At 41.5% G+C, this 26,322-nt stretch overlaps 1 protein-coding gene across 2 annotated transcripts in view; it reads right to left on the bottom strand.

Annotated features, from left to right (window-relative positions):
• zc3h3 (zinc finger CCCH-type containing 3) overlaps positions 1-26,322 on the bottom strand; it is a 310,944-nt gene that overhangs the window by 197,138 nt on the left and 87,484 nt on the right. For both annotated transcript variants that reach the window (XM_062979914.1, XM_016997937.2), the window contains exon 4: positions 5,224-5,380. In XM_062979914.1, the coding sequence (XP_062835984.1) occupies positions 5,224-5,380 (157 nt within the window). The remainder of the gene's footprint in view (positions 1-5,223; positions 5,381-26,322) is intronic.

Below are 26,322 nucleotides of genomic sequence, written 5' to 3' on the forward strand. Positions count from 1 at the left end.
AGTTGTTTCAGATGTCACCTGTTGAATTGCCGAAGCAAGGGGCTGGAGTACCGGATTAGAATAATGAAGAAGGCTTCCCTTTGTCTTGGCAACAAAGCTGCGGGTGTTTTGTTTTGTTCTGTTTGAACATCTCATACTTGAGAGAAACTGCCACCTTCAATCAGCATCCTCAGAAAACCACCGTCATTGAGGTGTCGTGAGGCATGAACGCAATGGGTCTATCAGTCGGTTGAAAGCCAGATATTTAATCAGATACTTAATCTTTAAATGCGATCAACCCGCAAGGAATGCAGCGCCCACTGTACAAATGCTGTTTAATATGCACAAATCAGGAAGACGGTGGAGCATTGGGATTGGCACGTGGCATAACACAGACCTGGTTTATGAGCCCACCAATCTGAACAATCATTTCCTTGGAAGTGGACCAATTCAATTTATCCCCAAGGATATTGCCACATGCAATTTCTCAAGGCAGAACTCCATTGGCATCCTGGATAAACCCCTGCATTTCTGGCACTGTGGATGATAGCTAAGCAGCCACATTCTTTCACGAACCCACAATGGAATATAAAAGGCGACGTGGGGGGAAGAAATCCCCAAAGAGATAACAGGGGAGGAGTGAGAAAGAAGCCCGATCAATAAATCTTAACCTCATTGGAGCTCTTATTAAGTAAATTAATTTAAGTTAATTTAACTCGATCATGACTCCCGATCACAGTGATTTAGCGAGGGGGGAAATTGCATTAGGAACGGCCGCACACGCCAGATAGAAGAACGGAAGAAAATTAGATCCACTTAGCAATGTGAATTAATATGGAAATAGCAGGTGTAAATTTAACCTTATCACGAGAGTGAAAATTATCTTCATAAATTTGTAGAAATGGCCCCCAAGTCGCTTATAAATCTATTTAAAACAAAAATATTACAAAAGTGCAGTAAAATTAATTTAAAATATACTCCCCCATCTATCGCCTCCAGGAAAAAAGTCACTGGCAGGGCGAAGTTTAATGCAATCTAGCAATAAGGGGGGAAAGGGACTCATCACCAAGGGATTATTGGCCCAGGGTGGGGCCACCCAAAGAGCAGGAGACGGGACTCATTGGTTTCCCACAGCTGATACTGTTTGTAAGGAGCACTGAACATTTACCTTTAAACAAGTATTTGATGAGGGACAGAGCCACCCTTCTTCCAACATTGAGATGATGGCACCAGAAATGGACCAGAGATCTAATGGACCTTCTTAAAAGACTAGGTGAGCCAAGGTCTCCCGCTTCCAACTGGAGTCCATTAAGAGATCATATAAATCACAAGAACAGAATGCAGGGCTGCATCTCACTCATTGCTCATAGGCAGCTCAGTTGGTAGAAGCTCCATTTTCCTACAGGACACTAAGAAAGAGGCCACACAAACCACCTCATGCATTGGGAGACTTTCCCAATGCTAGCAGACCCACCATGGGACACACTTCAGTGCCAGGCTAAAAAGTGGACGTTTAAAGTACACACAGACACCCATTGTGAGTTGTCTCTATGCCAGAGGTTCTCAGAGTTTGATCTTCCATTTGAAAATTAATGTGCAAATAGAAAACAAATGGGAAGGGAATTACTCACATCAATGCCAAGAGAGCTCCATAACATTGCAAATATCTGCCAACAAAGCTTGTATTATGCAATGCAACACTGAATACCATCATAGAGCAATGTATGTGGCCAATGGTCAATACATGCAGCTGACCACCCACTGCACAAGGCAGTGCTTGCATGCAATGTACTTTTCACAGTATTTGTGTATTGCAATGTGCTTTCACATACACAAGGGCTCCAGATGTGCAACTTTGCTTATGCCGCTGTCAGTGGGAGATGACTATTTCGTGGAGGGGGGAAAATATTTTGCAGGCATAGTGCAACTTACACCTGTTAAGTTGCTTTGATTCTGCTTCTCCTGTCTGGCAGAGGGCTGGACCTGATGGCCCATGAGGTCTCTTCCAATTCTGTCATTCTATGATTCTACATCATGAACCACTGAGTTGGGTCACAGCTATGCAGAAAACTGCCTGGACAGTTAAAGTGTCAGAGTCAGAGTCATAAATGAATAATTGCTATATCCCATAGAGAAAGTGCCAGTGACGTGAGATATAAGCAATGAATAAAGCAGACGTGGGGTTTGGCTGCCTTCTAAAGCCTGGGGTAATTTGTGCCATTGAAATATTTAGCTTATTGAAAAAACTGTGCTAGACCTGTGTTGTTCATACCTCAATGGGGAGATGGTGCCTCCTATTATACTAGTGGAGCCCAGAAAAGCATCATGTCCATGTTACAAGAGACCCTAAAGCCGGTTTTCCAAGGCTAATTAACCCGCAAAGAACTTCCCGAGGCTCCACGTTCTCCGCTTCTCTCTTTCTCCGCCAGTGTTTCTGATGATGCCAAGGGGAGCTTTGGCAGCTGCTTGAGTGGAAACCTATTACAAAACTCCTGCCTTCTCTTCCCAGGCTCTCTTGGAAGAAACAATAAATGCCGAGAGATGCTTCTTGTGGCACTTTTGTCTCGCAAGGACCATTTGCAGCCTCAGACACAGAGAGATACCAGAACAGGAAGAGAGCAGAGGGCAGAAAAATCAATCTCTATTCTGGCTCTCGGTTAAATGGGCAGTATTTGTGGTGGACGAGGAAGCCGGGGGAGAATGGTCATTTTAACAAGGCTGTCTGTGCCTTGGAAAGGAAGAGGCAACTGCTTCTATCAAGACAGGTTCCCCTTAATGGACTTAAAGGAAGGAGCAGGAATCAATCAATAGTTGGTGGCAAAAGTCGTGCAAGGGACACTAAATACTCATCTAGTCAGGATTAAAGACCAGACTCAGCCTGAGTTGGCTCCTGGCTGCCCCCATAACATTTCTTCACTTCCAGTTAAGTATCACAGGTTAAACCAAGTTCATCTGCCATATTTCCATGTTAGGAAAAGGCAAGGGATGCTCCACATTTTGGTCATAGTTCTGTATTTTCAGGGTAACATGGACAGCAGGACTGAATTTGTCGCCATTCCCATTTCTGTTCCAGACTGGCCCCGATGTAGCTGCCAGTTAAAGATAAAAGTTTTCCTCTGACATTAAGTCTAGTTGTGTCCAACTCTGGAGGTTGGTGCTCATCTCCATTTCTAAGCTGAAGAGCTGATGTTGTCCGTAGACACCTCCTAAGTCACATGGCCAGCATGATTTCATGGAGCATTGTTACCTTCCCACCGGAGCGGTACCTATTGATCTACTCACATCTGCATGTTTTCGAACTGTTAGTTTGGCAGAAGGTGGGGCTAACAGTGGGAGCTCCGCTACCTGGATTCAAACTGCCAACCTTTCGGTCAGCAATGTCAGCAGCTCAGCAGTTTAATCTGTTGTGCCAACGGGGGCTCCGTAGCAAAGACATAGCCTTAGGTATATGTTACATCTTTTTATGTCAGCTTTTGCATGGATGTGCTCAGAATAACCGTTCCCCTAAAAACTCTGATCAGAATAAAACCCAGATGACACCCTTCAACAGACTTCTGAAGAGAGTTCTCAGTGAACTGCCAAGGATTTTACACAATGCTGAGTAAACATTGTAAACTCTGGGTCCTTCTATACAGCCATATAACCCAGAATATCAAGGCAGATAATCCAAAATATCTGCTTTGAACTGGGTTATCTAAGTCCACACTGCCATATGACCCCATTCAAAGCAGATAAAGTGGGATTTTATACAACTGTGTACAAGGGGCCTCTTTCTCCTTTCTTGGCATCTTTCTGCACAGGTTGTATTCCAATAGAATAGAGTTGGGTTGGATGGCCCTTGGGGTCTCTTCCAATGCTAGGAGGCTATGAATCTGTGGCCCAAGACACACTGAAAGAATTGGACCAAACAGCCAGACTTCAAAACTTGGTGATACTCTCTTCAGTCGAACCATGCGCATCTTCATGGCAGTGTCAATAGCAACACAAAAGCAAAAGACGTAAAATACGAGCAGTGATCCTACAGCTCAGTTTTTAAAAATCACAATATTATTACGTTCAGAAAGTATTTAGCAGTTGCAAATGTCTTTTGTAACTGTGACCATTCTCCCGATGCTCGTCCGAACAGATCCGCGTTTTACAATAAGTCTAGATTATCCCTGTGTCCGCTACGTCTCTTGCTCCTCCTCTTCTCTTCATAAAGAGAATCTACACCCGACATAAAAGCAATGTTAGCTTCACTTTGATCAAGAACTATTTGGAGGATTGGGAGATAATCAATTGTTTTTGGAAGGAAGTAAATGTTAGACACTGCTTTTAAAATCCTGAAATAGCAATTGTTTTGACACCGTCAAGTGTTATTAAATTGCTGGTGACAGAAGTTCCCAGACAAAGCATCTGGTTCTTAATTTTTAAACTGTTTTCAAACTGTAACAAATACTGAATAATCAGCTTTTTTATTTTACAAAAAAACAGCGAATATCAGCATTTTCTTTTATTTCACTGAGTAATTGAGAAAGTTTATTCTATTTGATTTTTCAATTCATTTTTTTCCTTTCTTTTTTTTCAAGCCAGCTGCCAGCCTCATTTAGAGAACTTTTTAATGTAAATGAACACTTTAAACTAATTACTTGCAAATCGCAATTGGTCATCCACTGAAAGGTGTTTGGAACTGAGAGACATTGGAAAGCAAAGGCAACTCGGAAGAGTGAAAAGACCCAACATTCAGGTGGGAAATGGTGAAAAATTGGAAGTAGATATTTTAAAAGCACACACAACCTGGCCATTTTAAATCTCGATGTAGATATGAATCAATCTTTTAACTGTACCTCTATCACAACTGTACTCTTTTGCTCTTTTAAACTGTATATTGTATTCTTTTACAAATTTGTATGTTCTTTAAGCGGGGAAGGAAGAAGGATAGCAGTATTTCTCCAGCCAGTAAAAACAACTCCAATGGTGTCCAAAAGCAAAAATGTAACCCAAAACTAAAGCACATGTGCCTTGACATTCGGAGATTAAGAACCAATTTTTTAAAAACTCTTTTCGGTGTTGTTTCCACTTGCAAATGAAAGGGAGGCTCTAAAAGATTATTTGGATTTAAATCCAGCCCTCTAAGCTGGAAAATCACAGATACTGACTATAGGCAACAAAGCAGTGTGTTGACGGTTCCTCTCTTTGTGACACAAAGTCTATGGTTGTGTTCCAACAACAGAACAAGGAATAAGAATGCATTGGAAATGCTACCTGGATGCTGAGAGCTTTCTGGTCCTCCAACTGTGAGCAGAGCTGCTGAAAGATGCTGTCGAGCTAGACGGAGAAGCTGTGGTTTTCTTCACAATCCTGTAGCGCGTATTCACCACTTTATTGGCTGTGGAACCTGGAAGGAGCAGGTAACTGGACCCTAGAATTGAATGAGAGGAAACAAAAGGAGATTAATATAGAAGAAGCAAACCTGCAAAAAATAAGAGCACCCAAACCAAAGTGATGAACAAAAGAACTATTGACTGAAATATTAATAAATTAATAATCATTACTGTATATTGATCTATATCTTCCTTTCACAGGACATAGGTCCCAAGGATGATGATGTTAGAACAAATCGTGTGGTGGAAAAGTCTTTTTTAAAGAACACAATTCTATGAAGATAATGCACTTTAAAGGATAGTAATAAAAAAGGATAACACTGCAGCACAACGGTATTTTAGATATTTCATAGCGTAGTAAATAAAATGAGAGTATAGTCTGCCCTCTTTATCCACAGATTCTGTATCCATCGGTTCTACTAGCTTGAAAATATCCCCCGCCCCCAAATCCCAAATCAAACCTTGATTTTGCTGACTTATATAACAGATACCACTTCACTAGACCATTGCATATAATATGGAGCCCCCCGGTAGCGCACTGGATTAAAGTCTTGTAACTTGAAGGTTGGGTTGATGACCTGAAGGCTGCTAGGTTCGATCAACCTGGGGAGAGCGTGGATGAGCTCCCTCTATCAGCTCCAGCTCCATGCGGGGACATGAGAGAAGCCTCCCACAAGGATGGTAAAAACATCAAAACATCCAGGCGTCCACTCAGCAACGTGCTTGCAGATAGCCAATTCTCTCACACCAGAAGCAACTTGCAGTTTCTCAAGTCGCTCCTGACATGAGAAAAAAAATGCATATAATAGGAATTGAGCATCCATGGACTTTGGTATTCAGAACCAAATCTCAACTGATATCAAGGACCTGCTATACAAATCTCAAATTTTTAGTGGTTTTTATAAGAGATTTGAAACAAATTGAATATTTATGTAATTTATACCTAGAAGTATTCAGGAAATAGGAATATATGTGTGTGTGTGTGTGTGTGTGTGTGTGTGTGTAGATTTTTTTTAATTTGAACTTTTGTATTGTATTGCCTATGCACTGACTTATTTTTATGCCAATACTTCACTGATGTCAAGTAGCTGTGAAGACCACCAGTTTGGAATTAGGAATAAACGTATTAGCTTTCTCATGCAAGAAAGCGAACATCAGGGATTTCGTCATCCTACAGATTGATATGTAGTTGTCTACAGTCATCTCTCTCTGAGCAGCACAACTGCTTACCTAATAGGACTTCTTAACACAAGTTTCAGGAGATGTTGCAACTGAGATACACAACCTGTGAAAAAGCAGAAACTGTCCATTCTTCTCTCCATTTATTACAAGACAGAGGAGGGACTTGTCAGCCACTTTGGTCCATAAGTGAAATAGCCTCTGGATTAAAAAATATTGTGGAAAATATTTGAAATATGTTGCAGGCAAAGAACTGTACCGATATTGAAGACTGCTTAAAAGAGAAATTAACTAGTCTGAGAAATCAGGCCTGAATTTTCTCTCAAAGTCAAAATGACTAAAGTGGGGCTGTTGTACTTTGGACATCTTGTGAGAAGGCAGGACTCACCAGAAAAGACAACGATGTCGGTAAAAAAGAAAGCAATAGGTGAAGAGGGAAACTACAATACAGATGGATTGATCAAGTCACGGAAGTCATGGATGTCCTCAGTTGAACTGCTCCCGAAACACATCCATCCAAGCTCTGTGTAAAGACCTCCGAAGATGGAGAGGCCACCACTCTCCAAAGCAGTGCATTCTACAGTCAAGACATCTCTCCTAATCTTTAAGTGGAACCCATTTTGAATTCTCTGGTTTGTGTCCTCGTCTCTGGAGCAGCAGAAAACAAACACACCCCATGCAAACTATCTGGAAGCTCATGACTGGAAAGCTTCTGAAGAAATCCTGATACATTTCCCTCATTTTGAGGAAGTGTTAATCAGTTTTCCCTTTGGTGGGACTGAACTAGAAGATCCATGAAGTCTATCTAAGTGATGGCTGGAACCAGTTTATGCCACTGCTCCAAACTGATCCCAATGGGTCTCTGTTTTAAGCAACATCAGCTCACAGCAGCTCCTTGGCAATTTAAGGAGCCACCATCTGAGACCATCATGGCTTGTAATGGATGCTCTGCCCTTCAATTTAGCTGCTTCCCCAATCTGTTATTTCTCTGTACCCCGAGGCACAGATTTTGTCCATTTTTGTTAGCATCTGCTACTGATCTCTGAACCAAATGCAATGGACTCACTTTTATGAAAGGATCAGTGCCCAAGCACTACTTCATTGTAGCTGCAGGAACGCAACTTACAGAATCCCATATAACATTACACAGCATCTCTCCTCAGCCCAAACAAAGAGGCTTCCTTCTTCTGTAACTTGGATCATCTGATTGAGGTATCTGGAACTATTGGTTCTATTTTGTATATACAGTTAAGACTTCCATGTTCACCGGGGTTAGAAGTGCAGGGTCACTTCAAAGGTGAAGAAAGGCATCTTTAGGTTCTCCTGTGCAACTCAGTTATCAATTTCTGCTGGATGTTGACCACAGAATTGTGCTGGAAGACCTAAAGATTCCTAAATAAGTATTCTTTCTTGTAACCTCTAAGTCAATAGTTCTCAACCTGTGGGTCCCCAGGTGTTTTGGCCTACAACTTCCAGAAATCCCAGCCACTTTACCAGCTGTTAGGATTTCTGGGAATTGAAGGCCAAAAACATCTGGGAACCCACAGGTTGAGAACCACTGCTCTAGGTCCTTGAGCACTACTCTGTGGTCAATGTCTAGCAAAAGTTGGTTATCGAGTTGCACTAGAGGACTTAGAGCTTCTCAGAGAGATGTCCTCTCTAGGAACATCTAGGTCAGGCATAGGCAAACTTCTGCCCGCCCTCCAGGTGTTTTGGACTTCAACTCCCACAATTCCTAACAGCAGTCCAAAACACATGGAGGGCAGAAGTTTGCTAATGCCTGGTCTAGGTCTTTCAGCACAAATATATGACCAACGCTTGGTGGAAGTTAGGCATAGAGTCACACTGGAAGATATAGAAATTCCGAGAAAGACCATATGACTTATATCTGCAAAATCTAAACTTGCAACTGTGGAGGTCCAACAATATGTCACTGTGATGCACCTAGATCTCACCTACTCTTTGCAAATCCAGCACTGATCTGCAACTATCTGAACCTAACTTCTTCTCTAGCATGAAGCTCAAACGGTGACCTTCTGACCTCCCAGGTAATTTTAACATCTATGAAGTATATATCTCTTACCTGAAATATTGCAGATTCCACCTCCTATTGTGCTGCCGAGTGTCTTTGGACACCCTCCGCACTCATTTAGAAATAACACCTTTATCTGTGACATCTACACTCCCAAACAGATTTATGTATTTAATCATTTCGACTCTCACAATATTTTGCAATGTGATATACACACCATTTTTTCTTCTGAATGCTCCATGCAATTAACAGCTATATGTTTGATTCTGTTTCTTCCCCTTCTTGATAGCCAGCAATTTTTTTTTCCCGGAGCTTTAAGGAATGCATCTAATTGCCTGACTTTTATAACATACAGCTATAACTGCCCAGATAATTAAAGCTGACACTACATGCTGATACTAAGTCTGCTGGTTTTATAACTGATTTGAAGAGATGGCTCCCCCACCCCTTTGGGAATCCTCTAATTAAAATTATTGCAAGGTAGAAAGTGGAAAAAAGGAAGGCCCATGGTTTTGCTTTTTTAATTCCTGGATTTCTTCTATCCTCCCTGGGAAAAGCAACCTTAATATCCCCTACCATCTAAGTTAGAGTTTTCTAAAGGCAATATATCAGAAGTCGCATCCAATAAAAATCCACGGGAGGCAGCCTTCTTGCAGTTGTCTTCTCTAGGACAAGCCCGCCAAATTCCGTTCAGAGTCAACAGATAAAAACTTTCTGAGGGCAGAGCTACACTGCCATATAATCCAGTTCAATACAGTTAATTTGCATTCTAAAACTGTATTACATGGCAGAGTAAATCCGACCTGAATATGGTGAGGTCACACTTGGCTTAAGCCAGACCAGGCAGAACCCACTTATCTCAAACAAGGGGTTATCATGTTCTCTGTGGGGAGGCCACACGGCTATCTTGGAGCTTCTGTGCCCCACATCTGTGGTCTTGAAGACACTCCACCAGTCCCTCAAAGCCCCCTCCCAAGCCCCACTAGTTTTTTCTTAATAATAGTAAAATCTTTCCAGCCATTTTTGCCCCTAAAACCATGGAGGAAGTCTCCTCAAAGAAAATTCATGTAAATAACTACAACAAATCCACTGAAGCACCCCAGAACCTCTAACTCATCCAAAATATCTGTTTCCCTCTTAGTTTCTCCCTTCACTGAGTCAGTTATGCTTTGCTAGAAATACTATAACTACAATGCTGGATTGTATGTCTAGGGTAGTGGTTCCCAACCTTTTTTTGACCAGGGTCCACTTTGACCAGAGCCCACTTTGACCAAGGCCCACTTGACTGGGGACCACTTTGACCAGGGGCCACTCTCCAACATTAGTACCAACAGGGGTGGGGCTGTTCAGCTTTGTGGAAAGGAGCGAAAATAAAATAAAAAAATATAGAGGAAAGAGGTTCGTGGACCAGATTTTCATTCTTGCAGATCACTGCTGAACCACAGCCCATAGGTTGGGAACCATTGATCTAGAGCAATCAACCTGATGTTACGGCTACATACAGTGCAAGACCTGAGAACATCCTCTTAAACAACGAAAAAGCTCTGACTACATTATGTGCTGCCCACATAATAATAATAATAAAATGGTTTCTCTTTGGATAGTATAATAACGATGATGATGATGATGATGATGATGATGATGATGATAATAATAATATATGTTTTTATTTATTACCCTCCTCCCGACGGCTCAAGGTGGTGTACAAAACATTTAAGAACAAATGAACATAAAAAATGAACATAAAAATACAATAAATTACTAAATTTCATAGATAAAAATACAGATATAGATAGACAGATAGGAAAACTTATACCAAACACAGCTACAGAATTGACATATAATGGTAACAAAATGCAAATCAAAACTCATGATTGAAAGTTGATTAGGTAGGCCTTCCAGAAGAGATGGACCTCAGATAAGGATGACCTTGTATGCCTTAGATCAGGGGTGACCCTCATTTTCATGGAGGGTCACATCGGTTCCGTAGTTGCCTTTAAAGAACCATTGTATCCATGGACGAGGAATCCATGGACCAACAGTTTTTTAAAACTTAGTGATCTCTTTAGTTTTTACCCAATTTGGGTCTCCAAATGTTACTGAAAGACAAGGCCCATCACTTTGGATTATTATCCGCCATGTGGACTGGGAATAATGGGAATTGCAACCCAACAGCACTTGTGGCTCTGAGGTTGGGGAATGGTTAAAGGATATCCACAAGCCTTGAATCTAAATCCAAATCCTACTATCCTGACTAAACAGAACAAATTGCCACTTTCCAGGTGCTATTGTACCCCGACTCTCATCTGCTCTAGTTGTGATGAGGAATAGGTAGGTTGTGGTCCAGCAGATGAAGGGCCACATAAGATGCCACGGTGGGCCATATTCGGCCCATGAGCCTTGACCTTGATACATATGCCTTAGATATTGTTCATCTGCACATTGTCTTTGTCTGTGTAACTCCAACATTTTATAAAATACTGATGCTGGAATACACTCTATCTATCCCAACCAGTGCTGTAAAAAGGTGCTGGGGAACAGTACTGAGATTTGATAGTTTTTTTTAGCCAAAGTTATTGTTTGCTGTCTGTTTTGCCTTCTTGCTTCTTCTTCGACATACTTTGCACTTTGGCCGAGATCCGTGAATTCAACTCATGTTTTTAATACCTATTTTGTATGCTGACTTTTTATGACTGTTTTTATCAATATTGTTGTTTTTATTGTTGATTGATTTGTTTTATTGCATTGTTGCTTTTATATTGTTATGTCCGGGCATGGCCCCATGTAAGCCGCCCCGAGTCCCTTCAGGGAGATGGGGCGGGGTATAAGAATAAAGTTGTTGTTGTTGTTGTTGTTGTTGTTGTTGTTATTATTATTATTATTGCTTAATTTCAGGGCTCCGTGTTCCACCTGGAGGAGGATCCTATGAGGCCGACTTTTCAATCCTAACCCAACACTGCATAGCTGTCTGTTAAGGGAAAACCTACATTACTCCCGATGCATAAAATCTTGGAGAATAATTTTCAGCCTTTCATCTGAAATCCTTGCAAACTCCTGCCATCAAAGCGCTTTGCTAGGAAGCATGTCCTTTTCTAGAGTTCTGCCCAAGACGACCTACAGCTATAATTTCGCCAAGCAACTGCCAGTAAGGATTAATAAAAGTGGAACTGCTATAAAGTATATTAAAAGACAAAAAAGGTACATCAAGGTAATGCTAAGTCTCATAACTCCCACAAAAAAGCAAGAAATTAAAGCTGTAATCCTGGAATTAAAGGCCTTCTGTAGCTTTGTAATAAAGCACAAACTAGCAATGGGGAGATGTATATTAATGAATCAATACTCATCCACCATTCAATAAAAATTGGTTCTGATCCATTAGACTGTGAGAATGTTAAGAGACTTCTTTCAATTCGCTTTTATGTTTGTGGTTAGGAAAAGATGAAGGTGAGGCATCGACTGCAAAGTGGCTTGTATTTTTCTGTTACTCCCATATTTATTAAGATGGAGAGATACATCATCCCTGCACATTTGCTTCTGTCCTTGTATAACCCTTGGGAGCCCAAGAAAGTCCCATGATAGGATCATCTTAGGGTTGTCATAAACTTGAAGGCAAACAACAACAGCAGCAGCAGCAGCAACAACAACAACAACAACAACAACAACAACAACAACAACAACACAGCCTGTATTGGTGTTAAGTCATTTTCAGTTCTAATACTGTGGAAAAGATTAGATATAAATGAATTGTTGTTATTAGTATTGTTATTTCTTCTCGGACGGCACATCTGGAAACACTTATGAGTGAGAGACAGGGTATAAACCAGTGTTTCTCAACCTGTGGGTCCCCAGGTGTTTTGGCCTATAACTCCCAGAAATCCCAGTCAGATTACCAGCTGTTAGGATTTCTGGGAGTTGAAGGCCAAAACACCTGGGGATCTACAGGTTGAGAACCATTGGTATAGACAGTCTAAATAAAATCAATAGAAATAATTATGACACAAAATCTAAGAATCAACCAAACGTCCAGAACTTGGTTTTCTGAACACCTAGACATTTGAAATTGGTGGCTACAAAATGCCACTGATCTGAGAATCCTATATAAATTAATTTTTTGAAAGGACATCTTGTTTCTAACAATGGTAAGCTGTTGGAGGCTACGATGGTCCTCTCTTTGTTACCCTTCCGTCAGTAGGCAAAGACTTTGTTCCAACAGGGTTTTAGGACTGGATATTTTAAGGGAATCAATGCTGTTTGATCCCAACCACACTGCCATGGCTCTGTACTATGGAATCCCGAGAGCTGTAGCTTTACAAGGTCTTTCGCCTTCTCTGTCCAAGAGTGTTGGTGCCTCACCAAACTACAACTCCCAGGATTCCACAGGATTGAGCCATGGCAGTTAAAGTGGTGTCAAACTGCTTTAATCCTGCAATATAAGATGCACACCTAGGCAAAGGTCTGACAGAGATGCCATCCTGGATGGAAACTGTGCAACAGCAGAACTTTTCCTGTCGATTCTGCCACTAATATAAACCTCAAAGTGGAATTTAGACTTAGCTTTTCTTTTAGCATACAATAAATTTCTCTGCTTATGACTTCTCTACAGTGTAAATGCACCCACAGCATAGCATTGTCTCAAGCTGCAGATTTCTGCCATTTGTAAATGTATGCTTTAAAAAATTTTTTTGATATTGTGCCTTTTAGTTTTAACGTTTTACACCTCTAAAGGGAGTATTGTGCTTGTGTGCACATCAGCACATGAAATAAACCAGTGAGCAACTCTAGTTTGGAATCCAGAATGGGGGAAAGGGACTATTTATCTGCCTTGTTCATTCATTAACTCTCCTGAGCATCTTTCCACTGAATATGGGCTGCTGCATTGGAACGTCACAAAAATCTTTCCTTTCATAGAATCAGGGAGTTGGAGAAGACCACAAGGGCCATCCCATACAAACCACTTCTGCTAAATAGGAAGACACTATTCAAACCCTTCCTTTCTTTTAAAAAATCACCAAAAAATCTCACCACCTTGCAAAACAGCATATTCCACTGCCAAAGAGACCTGACCATCAGGACATTCTTCCTAAGGTTTGGGTGGAATCCCTTTTCCTGAAGTTTGAAGCCATGGCTCCATGATGTCCTAGTCCCTAGAACAGTAGAAATCAAGCTGGCTCCAATTTTTCATATGACCTCCTTTCAAATATTTAAACATGGCTCTCAAGTCCTCTTCTCGCAGCCTTCTTTCCTCCAACCTAAACATCCACAGCTCCCTAAGCTGCTCTTCAGAGGGAATCAGGGTTTCTAGACCTTTGGTGTTTTTGGTGACTCTAGACACATTCCATCTTGTCCATCTCCTTCTTAACTGCTTTACCCAGAACTGAACACAAGTTCATTCCAGATGAGCTCTGATCAAAGCAGAAGAGAGTGGGACTATTATGCCCTTCAGTCTAGATGCTGTATACTTACTGCTGGAGCTTATAATTGCATTGGCTTTCTTAGCAAATGCATCACACTATTGGTTCATGTTCAGCTTAGAGTCATACTAAGTCTCCGAGATCCCTTTCACATGGACTGTTTTCAAGGCAAATGTCACCCATCCTATATCACTGCATTTCATTTTTCTGCCTAAGTGACATAATGTACTCAGTGTTGAAATTCATTTTGTTAGTTTTGGCCCAGTTCTCTCATTTTGATCCCCGCAGAAGAGTTAGAACATCCTTCTAGCTTCCCCGCACAAATGCATCTGCAGCCGCCCATTCCTTTTTCGCCCTTCTACCACGTGTGAGTTGTGGCTAATCCATCAGAAACCCAGTCAATCTCTTCCCCTCAATCTCTCCCATGCGCCTGCATACTAGACCTGTTCGCGCCAACCCAGGCGCACACAAGAAGAGATCATCCCACATGATTGAGGTCTTTCTGCCTCCCCTCTCCGAAAACAGTGAACGAGCGCCCGGCACAAACTCTATTCGTTGGTGGTAATTGGATGTTGCATTCATACCGGAGTTACTCCTCTGATGGCGAGGCGCATGAGCCCTCGGCATTAACGGCGCTCTGAAAGGGACTCTCCGAAGCCGCTCCGTTTCCTATTATTACTTGCTAGCTGAGGGGTTTTGTGTAGATAATCATGTTATTTAGATAGGAGTTGGGTTTAATTCCCTTCATTACAGGCTCCCAGCGTTGTAATTTTCCCCCGCCGCGTGATGTATTCCCCGTGGCACATTTCACTCAAATCAAACACTTCACGCTTTTATTACAAACAATGCCCCGGCGTCCCCCGTTATCAGCCCGGCGCACACATGCACGGCGCTCGCCGAGATCCAGAGGTCAGTTCTAATGACTAATCGATCTCATTAGCTTTCCTAATTAAAAACTTTACTACCGCAATGGAAGACAAACTACAAAGAAACTGCTTGCATCATATTTGAATGGGAGATGAGCCCCATCTATCAGCCCAAGGCCCGCGGCTCGCATGCATCCGGGGTCCGCCAGCGCACTGCTGAGAGGGGCCTTCGCTCTGATGCATCCTTCAATGGCCTGCTCTGGCAAAGGGTTCCTGCCAACAGCGTTCAAGGAGATGAGGAAAGATGGGAGAGGCAAAGACAGAGATGAGAAATTGTTGTCAGAGATCTTCAAACCAATTTTTGGACAAGGCCCCAGTGCAGTGTTTAGATGCGCACGCATAGGAGCATTCTCCACCAGAAGGCAGGAGAGGGGAAGAAAAGATCAGGACAATATTATTACCAAGACCATAGACCAGGCTCAGTGCTTGATGCTTTCTTTTTAAGTAAGGGATAGCCATCCATTCTACCCCCATCCCGCTTTTTATAGCACAATTGCGCTGTTCTCATTTCCATGGTGGGTCCTCACAGTGTACACTTTTTCACCAAAAGAAGCAGATTTATGGACACAGCTCAATAATAATAATACTCACAATAAACAACTACACACATATACATACATACATGTCAAAGTCAAAGTCTGTTGGGTTGGTTTATACCACAAAGGCTTGATGGACACTCTTCACTGCCCAACTTCAAATCATTTTGGGTTTTCAGCTAAAACATCAACAATGTTTTGGGGTCAGGGCAGTCAAAAGTAAAATAGCCTTTTCGGCCTCTGCTCCAATTCTGTGGAACTCATTGCCTCCATATGTCAGAGCAATGTCGGAGTTGCGACCTTTTGGAAAAGCGCTCAAGACTTGGCTGTTTGGTTGTGCATTTAAGTAAATCAGATCTAATCTGCCAAATACTCACTGTTGAATGTTTTTATGTTGAATGTTTTTATATTGTGGAATGATATTTTAAATTATAAGTCGCTCAGAGCACTCTGGTGGAGAGCAACTAATTAAGAAATAAAGTGAAGTGAAGTGAACATGGCAGATAGATAGAAAGGATTAGCTACTGGTAAGCAAAAAGTCTACACCATGAGGCCTACACAATAGTTCTGAAGGCCACAGTTGGGACACCCACCCCATTAAGAAGTTGGCAATTTAACTGAAGATTTATATGTTAAAAGCTGTGTGTGTTTGTTTGTTTGTTTATTTATTTATTTATTTACATCACTTTTACCCCACCTTTCTCTCCGAGGAGACTCAAAGCGGCTTACAGTAAATAGACAAAAATTCAATGCCTAAAAACAATGTAAAAACAACCATTCATATAAAACAATCTACAAAACAACAGTTCATATAAAACAGATACCATTACAAAATAAAGTCACATTATATAAAATTTTAAGAATGTCCAAGATTAAAATCCATTCATCCAGAATCCTCAAGTCTTTGTACAGGTCATGTAAAGTCCATGTTCTCATTCATTAAAAGTTTGCGTGCACAACCATGTCTTTAAGGCTTTCCTGAAGCCTAGGAGAGTTGGTATCTGCCTTATGTTGCTGGGGAGGGTGTTCCACATGTATGTATTTGTGTGCTTGAGCTTTGCTTTGAGGCTGAGAGACTGTGATTTCCAAGAAGAGGTCAGATGGAGGAAGACAAAGGAAAGGGGGGAAGCAATGAGAGAAGGGACACAACGAGAAGGGAAGGGAAGAAAAGAAAGGAAGGAAGGGAAGAAGGGATGAAAAAGGAAGGGAAGAAAGAAAAAGAAGGGAAGCAAAAGAATGAGAAAGAAAAAGAAAAAAGAAGAGCAGGGAAGATGCATGAAATAAAGCAAAAGAAAAATATAATATACTTCATTTATATTCTACTCTATCTCCCCAAGGAGACTCAGAGTGGATTACAGGGTACATATATGGCAAACATTCAAAGACAGAACAGCACATAATCAGAGGCAGATTTCCCTCTTTTTTCCATCTCTGGCATCTGGAGGCATCAACTCGGCCATGGGGAGGTGCTGTTGCTCCATTCTTCCATGCCGAGGACCTTTGTTGTTCATAGGCACCTTCCTGATCTGACCACCAGCATATTTTTCAGGGGTGCCTTTTTCCTCCCCGCTAATAGCAGTACCTATTTATCTCCTCACATTACTGTTTTTGAACTGCTTAGGCAGGCAGAAGCTAGACTGATGGCAGGAGCTCACCCAGTCTGTGGCTTGAACTGCTAACCTTCCGGTCAGCAAGATCTTCTGTAGCTGGCAGTTAAGCCACTGTGCTATGCCGCGGCAAAGAGAGAGAGAGACACACAGTGTTGAGGGAAAGGAGGAAGAAAGAGCTATAAAGAAAATGAAAAACTAGGCAAGACTGGATATAAATCCTACTACTAAGAATGCTGATAGGGTTCTCTCTTCTATTTACCAGGAGACTGCAGGTACCCTTTCAAAAATCCCATCCGTAACTGGATCTATATCTGGAGCACTCCATCCAAAGAGCTTTCAATGCTTTCCAAGGGATTCCTATTGAAACCTGCTAGTAAAGTTGACCCTCCACATTTGCAGGTATAACTTTAATTTGATTATTCCCAAGATTTGGTTAAAATGTTATTTCCAGGAATCTCTAGGGTCTCCGGTGCGAATCTATGGTGATGCTGCAGTATGAAGAGATTGCTAAAGAAATCACCTGTCTAGGAATCTCTAATTTCCCCGGTATAATTCAAAGACCAGCTTCTAGTGTAAGTGCATCTGTTGGAGAGCCTAGAAAATCCTAGCGCTGTTTCCTCCTGTTGTGGTCATCTCTGAGCGGTTAGACTCAATTTAACCCTCTCTGGGGGAGATTCCACCAAAAATCAGCAGAGTAGCAAAAGCAAAGCTTTCAAATGCAGTAGTTACTTACACAGGGCGAGTAAAGAGAAGCCTTTGACCATTTAGGATTGCAATGGACTGCAGAGTCTCAATAAAAGTTCAAAAAGTATTTATTCAGGTAAAAAGAACTCCATTGTAGATAGAAAGGCTTGGGAGCTGTCTAGTCTACTCTAGACTGGTTTCTAAGGAAAAATAAGAAAGGAAAAATAACAAACATCTAAATAGTTACATCTTGGCAGGAGGGATGGCGAGACGTGTTGTTAGCTATGATATGTTGTTTTTATATGTTATTATATTGTATTGCTCTGGGCGTGGCCCCATGTTAGCCGCCCCGAGTCCCCGTTGGGGAGATGGTGGCGGGGTATAAATAAAGTTTTTTTATTATTATTATTATTATTATTATTATTATTAGCTAGAAGAACAAAGGGAGAAGAAAGTGAACCAAAATGGTTCCAACCTCATGATCCAGTTTATTGGGGCCATAAAAGACATTCTGACCAATGGGAAGTTAGTGTCTCTAAAGATTCACATTTCTACTGACTTCAAAGTAAGGGATGTGATGTACACAGGATAGAGTGAAACACAGTAAAGCCTATCTAGGCATGCTTTGGAAACAGGGAAAGGATTCCCTCAATCTAACTCTATCATCTATCTAACTACATCTAGACTTGAGTAGTCCAGGATGATTCCCAACACCTCCAGTAAAAAAAAATGAAGCCATTTCCTTATCTGTGGTTTGTTACTTCCATGAGGATACTGTGCACTCTCTCTGAAAGGGACTCTCCAAAAGTGCTCCGTTTCCTATGCCCATAACTGCAGCAAATGTGTATTCCTCTTTGCCTCTTCCCTGTTCTAAGTTTCCCAATGCTCCCTTTCCATTACTGTTGGGGATGAGAGAAATACCATCAGGAGACTAGACCCTCCCAAGCATCGGGGCTCCCAGCAGAACTCTCCCAGCAGAGACACCGCATTAAGATGCATCTGTCCTCTTCTGGGATGAACAGCCCCAACAGCATTCCATGTGGCCTCCCATTCAAACTTGCTAGGATTCCTTTTTGGCTTTTTCCCTGGTGAAAGCTTCCCAGTGCCCCTTTGCACCCACCACTTCTTTCTCTTCCTTCCAGAAGACCTTGTAAAGCTCAACAAACAGTGTCATCAGGCGGCCCTTCGGCCCTTCTGAATCACTTGCCACCGACCACTATCTGCAAAGTCGCGGAGGAGCCTTGCCAACACACAGCAGTCCTGACAGAGCGGCAGACCCACAATTGGAGCTCATTTCCTCTCCCTGGGATTGCATTCAGGTAGCAAACACATTCCTCTGCAAGTTCTCATGGTTCTCACTATGGGAATCGCCACTTTTACTGACGTTCCCCTGCCCCCCTTTAGTGGGAAATATGATGAAGAGTTGCTTTTTCACAGAAAATACTGTAGCCATCCCACTGTGGTGCCATTGCTCAAGCCGTTTCATCCATTCCCCGTAGCTTATGCAACCAGCATTTCCTAGGTATGCATTCTTTATGAAAAATGCTCTGTGTTACCTTTACAATTTTATGATTTGTCCCATTAGAAAACAAATACCCGGACACCACTTAAGCTAGTGATGAGAAATGCCAAATCTAGGTTTAGAACAGGAGTGCACCGAGGAAGGTGTGCCAACTTCATACCTCTTCAGCACCACAAACGTGCAGCCTCCACAAACCCCCCAAAACTTTCAATCATTTAAATATTAAGTGCAGTATTTGCTTGAAAACCACACAGAATCCCCTCTCCTAATTCATGAAAGCATATGAAAACAGTCTTCTTCTCAAAATTGTGACCTTATGTCACTTCCAGTCATGATTTTGAGAAGGACCACAGATGAAAGCTTTGTGTTTTCCTATGCAGAGCTGTGTCTGACATGGAAAGAACATTCTTCCCCCAGTTTCAAAGGAACTGTGCATTGTTTTCCTTCTTCTCAAATACCCTTTAGAACTTTTGGAGGATTTACTGAGATGGATTCTTCTCTAAAACTGTGTGGAAATTCAATTTGCACCACGCCAGGGCACTGCATGGCAGGCTTTTCTAAGGAGGAAAAGAGAATCCATTTTCACTTTAACCAGCTTACTTCTTTCCCTGGCTTCCGCATTACGGTCAGGATAGACCTGTCCACCTGATTTGCTACAAAATGGGAAACAAAATTTAATCATGGTCTGTGACATGCCAGGCACCTGTTAAATATGAAACAGCCTGCGAGAGAGAAAGTTTTGGAACTGAACCCTCTTCTCTTTTCTCAACAAGCACTTTAGCCATACATGCTTAATTGGGAATTTGCAATAATGTGGGGAAAATAATCATCATCATCATAACCGCAACAACAACTGATTTAGAGTTTTCAATTCATTATCTTGGGAACAAATGGAACAGAATATGACATAACATGATGGAAAATTATTTATCCCAATTCTTGCGCAAAATGAGATGCCCCAGAGAATGTGTGTTACTGAACCTCAGAGTTGCCAAGTTCACCATTGTGCCAGGCGCAAGTGCAGATAGCTGAATGGTCTTACAGGCAAAAATGTTAAAAGAGAGCAAAAGAGACATTAGGTGTACAAAGGTAACAGCAAATCAGCTCTTCCTTCCGCTCTGTGTAATTAAGTGTTCTGTGCAAGTTACATTTTTGATTAACATTTCATATTACTCTTTTGCCCAAGATGCACTAAGTCAATGGTAACCAGGAAAGTCTTTATGTTTCATTTGCAAGGAATTTAAAGCAAAGCCTGTGAAGGTACTGGCCTAGATTTAGAAATACAACCTAAACAGCCAAAGCAAAGGGGCAAGGGAAAAGGAACACAGCAAAGTTTTAGAAATTTGGAGAATACAGGAAAATTACATGAGAGAGCAGGATCCTTAACTGAAAGGAATGGTCTGATGTGACATACATCCATAGCAATACTAATTTATGCATCTGAAGAAATTGAATGAAACCCATACAAAAGCTCATCTATATATTAAAAAGTCAAAGATACGAATGTATGTTTGTTCTAGAAAAGCTCCTGCATGGCTTGATGGATCTGTACCAAACCTTGTACACAAACCCTTCATTATCGAATTTAAAATACTGGTAGGATTTCATCTAAACACATACATCATGTTTAAGATTAGGGCCCCCAAAACAAATAAATAGGTATATAGGCATGAAGAGCTCAAATGCAACCACAAGAAGGCAGTATAGAGATAGCCAGGCTGACTTCAAAGGGCCATTGAATCCATGGACGAAGGATAAAGAGTGTTCAGTGCACTTTAGATTTACCCAATTTAGGGTCCCCAGATGCTATTAAATGATAATTCTCATCACTTTTGATTCTGCGATGCAGATTCAGGATAATGGGAATTGCAATGAAGTGCACTTGTGGCTCTGAAGTTGGGAAAAGGTTGAAGGACTTTTTAAACAAACTGCAACTTTCCGAATGTTTCTGTATCACACTCCCATCAGCTCTATTCATGATGTCTGATGATGAGGAATACAGGAATTATAGTCCAGCATCTAGAGGCGGCTATATAAAATGACATGGCAGGACAGATTCCCTGTCAACGGATCCACAGCCCTTTGAAGGCAATCATAAGACTGATGTGGCTCTCTATGAAAATGAGTTTGACACCTGTCTTAAAGGTGCCACCAGGTGCCTTCTCATCCCACAGGTGCCCTACTTCTCCTTTTTAGTTTATTTGCACTGGTAAAAGTTCCTTGCTGTGCTGCTCAAGATCTCATGTTCTCCATTTCTTTCGTAGGCTCATCTCCACAGAGCACTAACCCTGAAAAAGGGGGGGGGGGGTGGATTACTCTAATACGGCTACTAATTTCAGTGTGAAAGCAGACCTGAGTATTATGGGGTGATTAGCACAGGGGCTGCTCAATATGTTCCCACAGAAAGGCACAGTGAGAGGTTAATTATATTGCTCCCAGAATCGGCTTCTGTGAAGGCCTTTCCTTTGAATGAAGAGAAGAATTTAATTTTCGCTCTTATTCAACGCTGGGGCTCTTTGGAAAGAAAGAAGGGGGAAAGCTCTACTTATGCTGGAATTTAAACACTTCATGCACACAAGCCACAGTTTAACAGGCAATAAATCCATATGATCAAACATACTTCACCTGCAAATTCTCCCTATTCTTCTCCCACTTTCACCCCCCAAAATCGAGTTGGCTGCTCAGTTGGAGGACAACAGAACAATGAGCCTGGAAACTTTTTATTTAAAGCGGCCTTTTGTGGGGCTTGCGAGTGGATTGGAGCATTTGCCTCTCAAGGCAATCCCTGATCGTCGGAGAGGAATTAGTGCCAAGTGTGCTGAATGGACTTCCAAATGGAAGCAAGCGGGGCTTACAGAGGATCACAAGGGGCAGAAAAGACGGTCCTCCGCTCCGGCAAGATTCAAGCGAATTTTCCTGGTGACGGGCATGAAAGCCGCACAGATTCCATTAGAGGAACTTAAGGGCTGTGCAGAGCCGTTTGTTCGGCACAAAGGATGTCACTTAGTTGTGGGCTTTCTTTCTGTAAAAATCTGAGCCAGCCACATTTAAGAAATGTTTTTCAGGACGGGCTTTCATTGAATACTTGAGCCAAGGACTTTGGAGTCAGGAGGGATTTTTTTAACCCCTTTGTCCTCTAAGTTTTAGAGGTGGGTCGGAATTAGGTATCTCTCCTCTGCTTGGCAGGGCCAAAAAACACAAGGAGAAGCAAACCAGGGAAGGGGAAGAACAGCTCTGGGGTGGCATTTACATGAACACCAAGGGTTTAAATATCCTAGCCATAGTTTGTCTTCCTGAACCATGATTAAACCAACACTGAAAACCCGAGTCAGAGATTGGATGGAATAGGTGTGGGAACTTTTGCTATGTTTTGAAGGAAAATAGCAGTTCTTAGAAGCTTCAAGGAGCAACACAGCTAAATGGGGGTTGTCATACTTTGGCCATAACATGAGACAAGACTTGTCTGAAAACATGATGATACATGGCAAAGTGGAAAGTGATAGGAAAGCTCTCCAAACATTTCCAAACATTTCATGTTGGTGTCACACTTCGTAGACATGCATCACTTCACGACACAGTAATTCAGGTCGACCAGCAAATCGATTGTTAGACCAATCCCTTAGAAGAGATACAGACATACACATAAATAGTAATAACAAAGTGTATGGAGAAACAAAATAGTTCATGAAATACTTTCATTATATATTTTTTAAAATATATAATTTCTTACTTCAAAGATTCCTCCTTATGTCTGCACAACACACCTAAATACTGCGCCCGACAAACAAACATATTGTAACACACAGTTTGGAAAATTCCAGTTTAGACAATCTGGGAAGGGTCCAGGAAATACCAAAGCTGCCCCCAGAGCTGTATTAGACACAGAGAACATCCCTCAAAAGATGGAAGACCCTTGGAATGATGGGCTGGAACATCTGCCTCAATCACAGCGCTTTGGTCTCACTTTAACACCATCCTATGGAATCAGGGGCGTTTCATGATGTGCTTATCATTCTTAGCCAAAATCTTCTCGTTCTACTGGGAAAAGCACTGGACAGTTCTAAGTGCATCACTGAACTACAGATCTCAGGATTCCATAGGCAGTCTAACTGCTATACAACTGTCCAGTTTGCATACACTCAACCCAAAATGATCCAAACTTCAAACTGTCAACTACACTATATTTACACTACAAGGTATAACTGAGTTAGGATTACTGAAAACTTGTTTTAAAAGCAAAATCAATAAGAATACCTAATTCTTATATGTTTGCTTTGCTTATTGCAGCTGGGATTCTTTGCGGGAGTCTGCTGATATACTGTATGAGAGTTATACTTTTTTTCTGAGCTTTTGTAACCATGATTTCAGGGGTAACCAATCAGAAATATTTCTCTCTCTTTTGAAAAGCAGTTGGGGAATTGATTGGTTAACGCACAAAGGCTGAGATCAAGGCTGTGGTACCTCTCATGCAGCCATCTGCATGATCCCTATGTTGGCCACACTCAAAATATACACTGTATTCATTCTATACTATATAGATTTGTGTGTCTAGAAAATAAAGGGAAAACTACATTCCAGACTTCTTTTTTTCCTAACACTTGAATGTAGGAGCAGGGAACTAAGCTCATTCCCCCCAGTTCATTAGCATTATTTGCCTTCAAGTCAACCCCAACTTATGAATGGGAGATCTCCAAGTCACTTGTCTGTCTCAACATTCCAGTTCGGGTCTTACTAACTCAAAGCAGTCATGGCTTTCAAATGGAATACAATCTCCCTTTTTTCATACCACCTTCCACTTTACCAAGCATTGTCGTATTGCCAAGCAAGTCATGTTGTCTCATGTTGCAGCAAAAGCCTAATAACCTCAATTTACCCATCTTTGTTTCAAACCATGGCTTTCAGGTTGGATTCGCCCATTTCTTTGTCTTTCTAAGTAGTTGGTAGAATCTTCAGTACTCTTCTCCAGCATCATATTTCAAAGGAATTTTCTTCCTATCAGTTTTCTTCACTACCCAACTCTCACAACAATACATAGAAATTGGAAATACAATGGCCTGGTTGATTCTGGCTTTGGCATTTGATGACAGGTATTTATACTGGAGCACACTGTCTGGTTCCTTCATGGTTCCTCAAGTCTTCTGATTTCTCGACTGCAATCTCCATTTTGGTTAATAACGGAGCCAAGGTACGGAAACCTTCAGCTAGTATTTAAGAATTACTTCTCCCTTCCGTTTTTATAAAGCCACTGAGGGAGTTTCTTTTTAAAATGATACGATGGAATTTATGTCAGCAATAAAGTCAGTCTTCCTGAAATAAAAGCACCGTGGTTTTAAAGTATTTACTCCCAAATTTAAGCCGAATAATCACATTTTCTTAGCCACAGGGCCCACGCTAAGGAACAGTCCTCTGAAAAACCACTTCAATTAGGGGCTTTCTTGTACAGAACAAATTGGATAAAGGGACAGAACTAAAGTGGAATGACTAGCTGTATCAAGAAGCCAGCTGCAAAGAATATCTCTGTGAATAATGCTGTTCCGAAAGGCTATGGCAATTTGAATTTTACTTTCGTACTCATTCAGGAGTGAGTCTAAAGATCCTTCCCACATTAATCCTACTGCAATAAATGTTTATAAACTCTGAATAGACTTTCTCTGTATTTGTCCTCATAGCCACTTTATACATTAGGTCCATAAAGCTCCCAACTCTATTTTTGTCTCTTTCCTCCAAATACATCCTAGTTTACCAATATCCTAGTTTAACTTTGGTTTCTCAACCAAGCATGGGCAAACTTGAGCCCTTCGGGTGTTTCAGACTCCAACTTCCACAATTCCTAACAGTCTACCGGCTGTCGAAGACTTTCATGACTGGAATCACAGGGTTGTTGTGTGTTTTCTGGGCTGTATGGCCATGTTCCAGAAGTATTCTCTCCTGACGTTTCGCCCACATCTTTGGCAGGCATCCTCAGAGGTTGTGAGGCTGTTAGGAATTGTGGGAGTCAAAGTCCAAAACACCTGGAGGCCTGAAGTTTACCCATGCCTGGTCTAGACACAGGGTCCCAGATCAGACCTCATCAGGAATAGTGTCCACAATTTAAGGATACTGAGAAGCTAGAAGGCTTCCAGAGATGTAAAAACCCTGTGTTCTATTGTTCAAGAGAACAGGAACAAATGGACTCAAATTGAAAAGGATTCCACCTAAATATTGGCAATTATTTTTTTACTGTAATAGCTGTTTTACAGTGGAATAGACAGCCTCAAAAGAAAGACAACCAAAATGATCAAAAGTTTGGAAACCAGCCCTTGTTTTGGAAGAATGTTGAGTGCTTGATATCATACTCTTTAGGACTAGAGAATCTGAAAAAGGACAAGAGCATGAGTGTGGAAGGAGACAGTTGCCTCCACATACCGTCTTCACAAACTCAACCCAAAGGAAGAGAGCAAAGAACATGTCTTGCTTTGGTAGGGATCCTAGAGAATATTTACCAACCAGAGAAGCTAATACTGAGCTAGAGAGATCAACAGAATTCCTAGGAGAGTGTAATAAGTCTCATATATTTGATTCCTTCCTGAACTACTGAGTCTTTTACAGACCCACAGCATATACAGAATATGCAAGATTTCTTTAGAGGAGGAGTTGGAATGAAGTGGCCCTCTCAACATTTTGGGGCTGCAGTTCCCATCAGTCCAATCCAACACAGCCAATGAAGGATGATGGGTGCTGCAGGCCAACAGTTTCTTTCAAGCCACTTATGAATCACCAAGGGCCACACTTTTGAAGGCGCGAAGCAAATTTAATTTAATTCTCAGAAATGTTTCCGGGCACTGTGCACGATCCTTAATAAATATCTCCATTACGTTACAGAATATAACAGGGAAATTTATTACGGTCATGGAAGAAGGTTTCTTTCCCCCTTGCACCCAATCAATTCGATAAGTCTGGACTGCTGTTAGTGTAAGGTTAGCTGGCTGGAAGAGACCTTGAGGGTAGTGCACAGAGTTTTATGAAAGCAGTAATTCACCAATTACACCCAAGAAGATTCCAAGTCATGGCAGTGATTAAAGTTTGCAAATGCAGAAACTG

Source organism: Anolis carolinensis, chromosome 4 (genome assembly GCF_035594765.1).
Source record: "Anolis carolinensis isolate JA03-04 chromosome 4, rAnoCar3.1.pri, whole genome shotgun sequence".
In the NCBI taxonomy this organism is placed as follows: domain Eukaryota; kingdom Metazoa; phylum Chordata; class Lepidosauria; order Squamata; family Dactyloidae; genus Anolis; species Anolis carolinensis.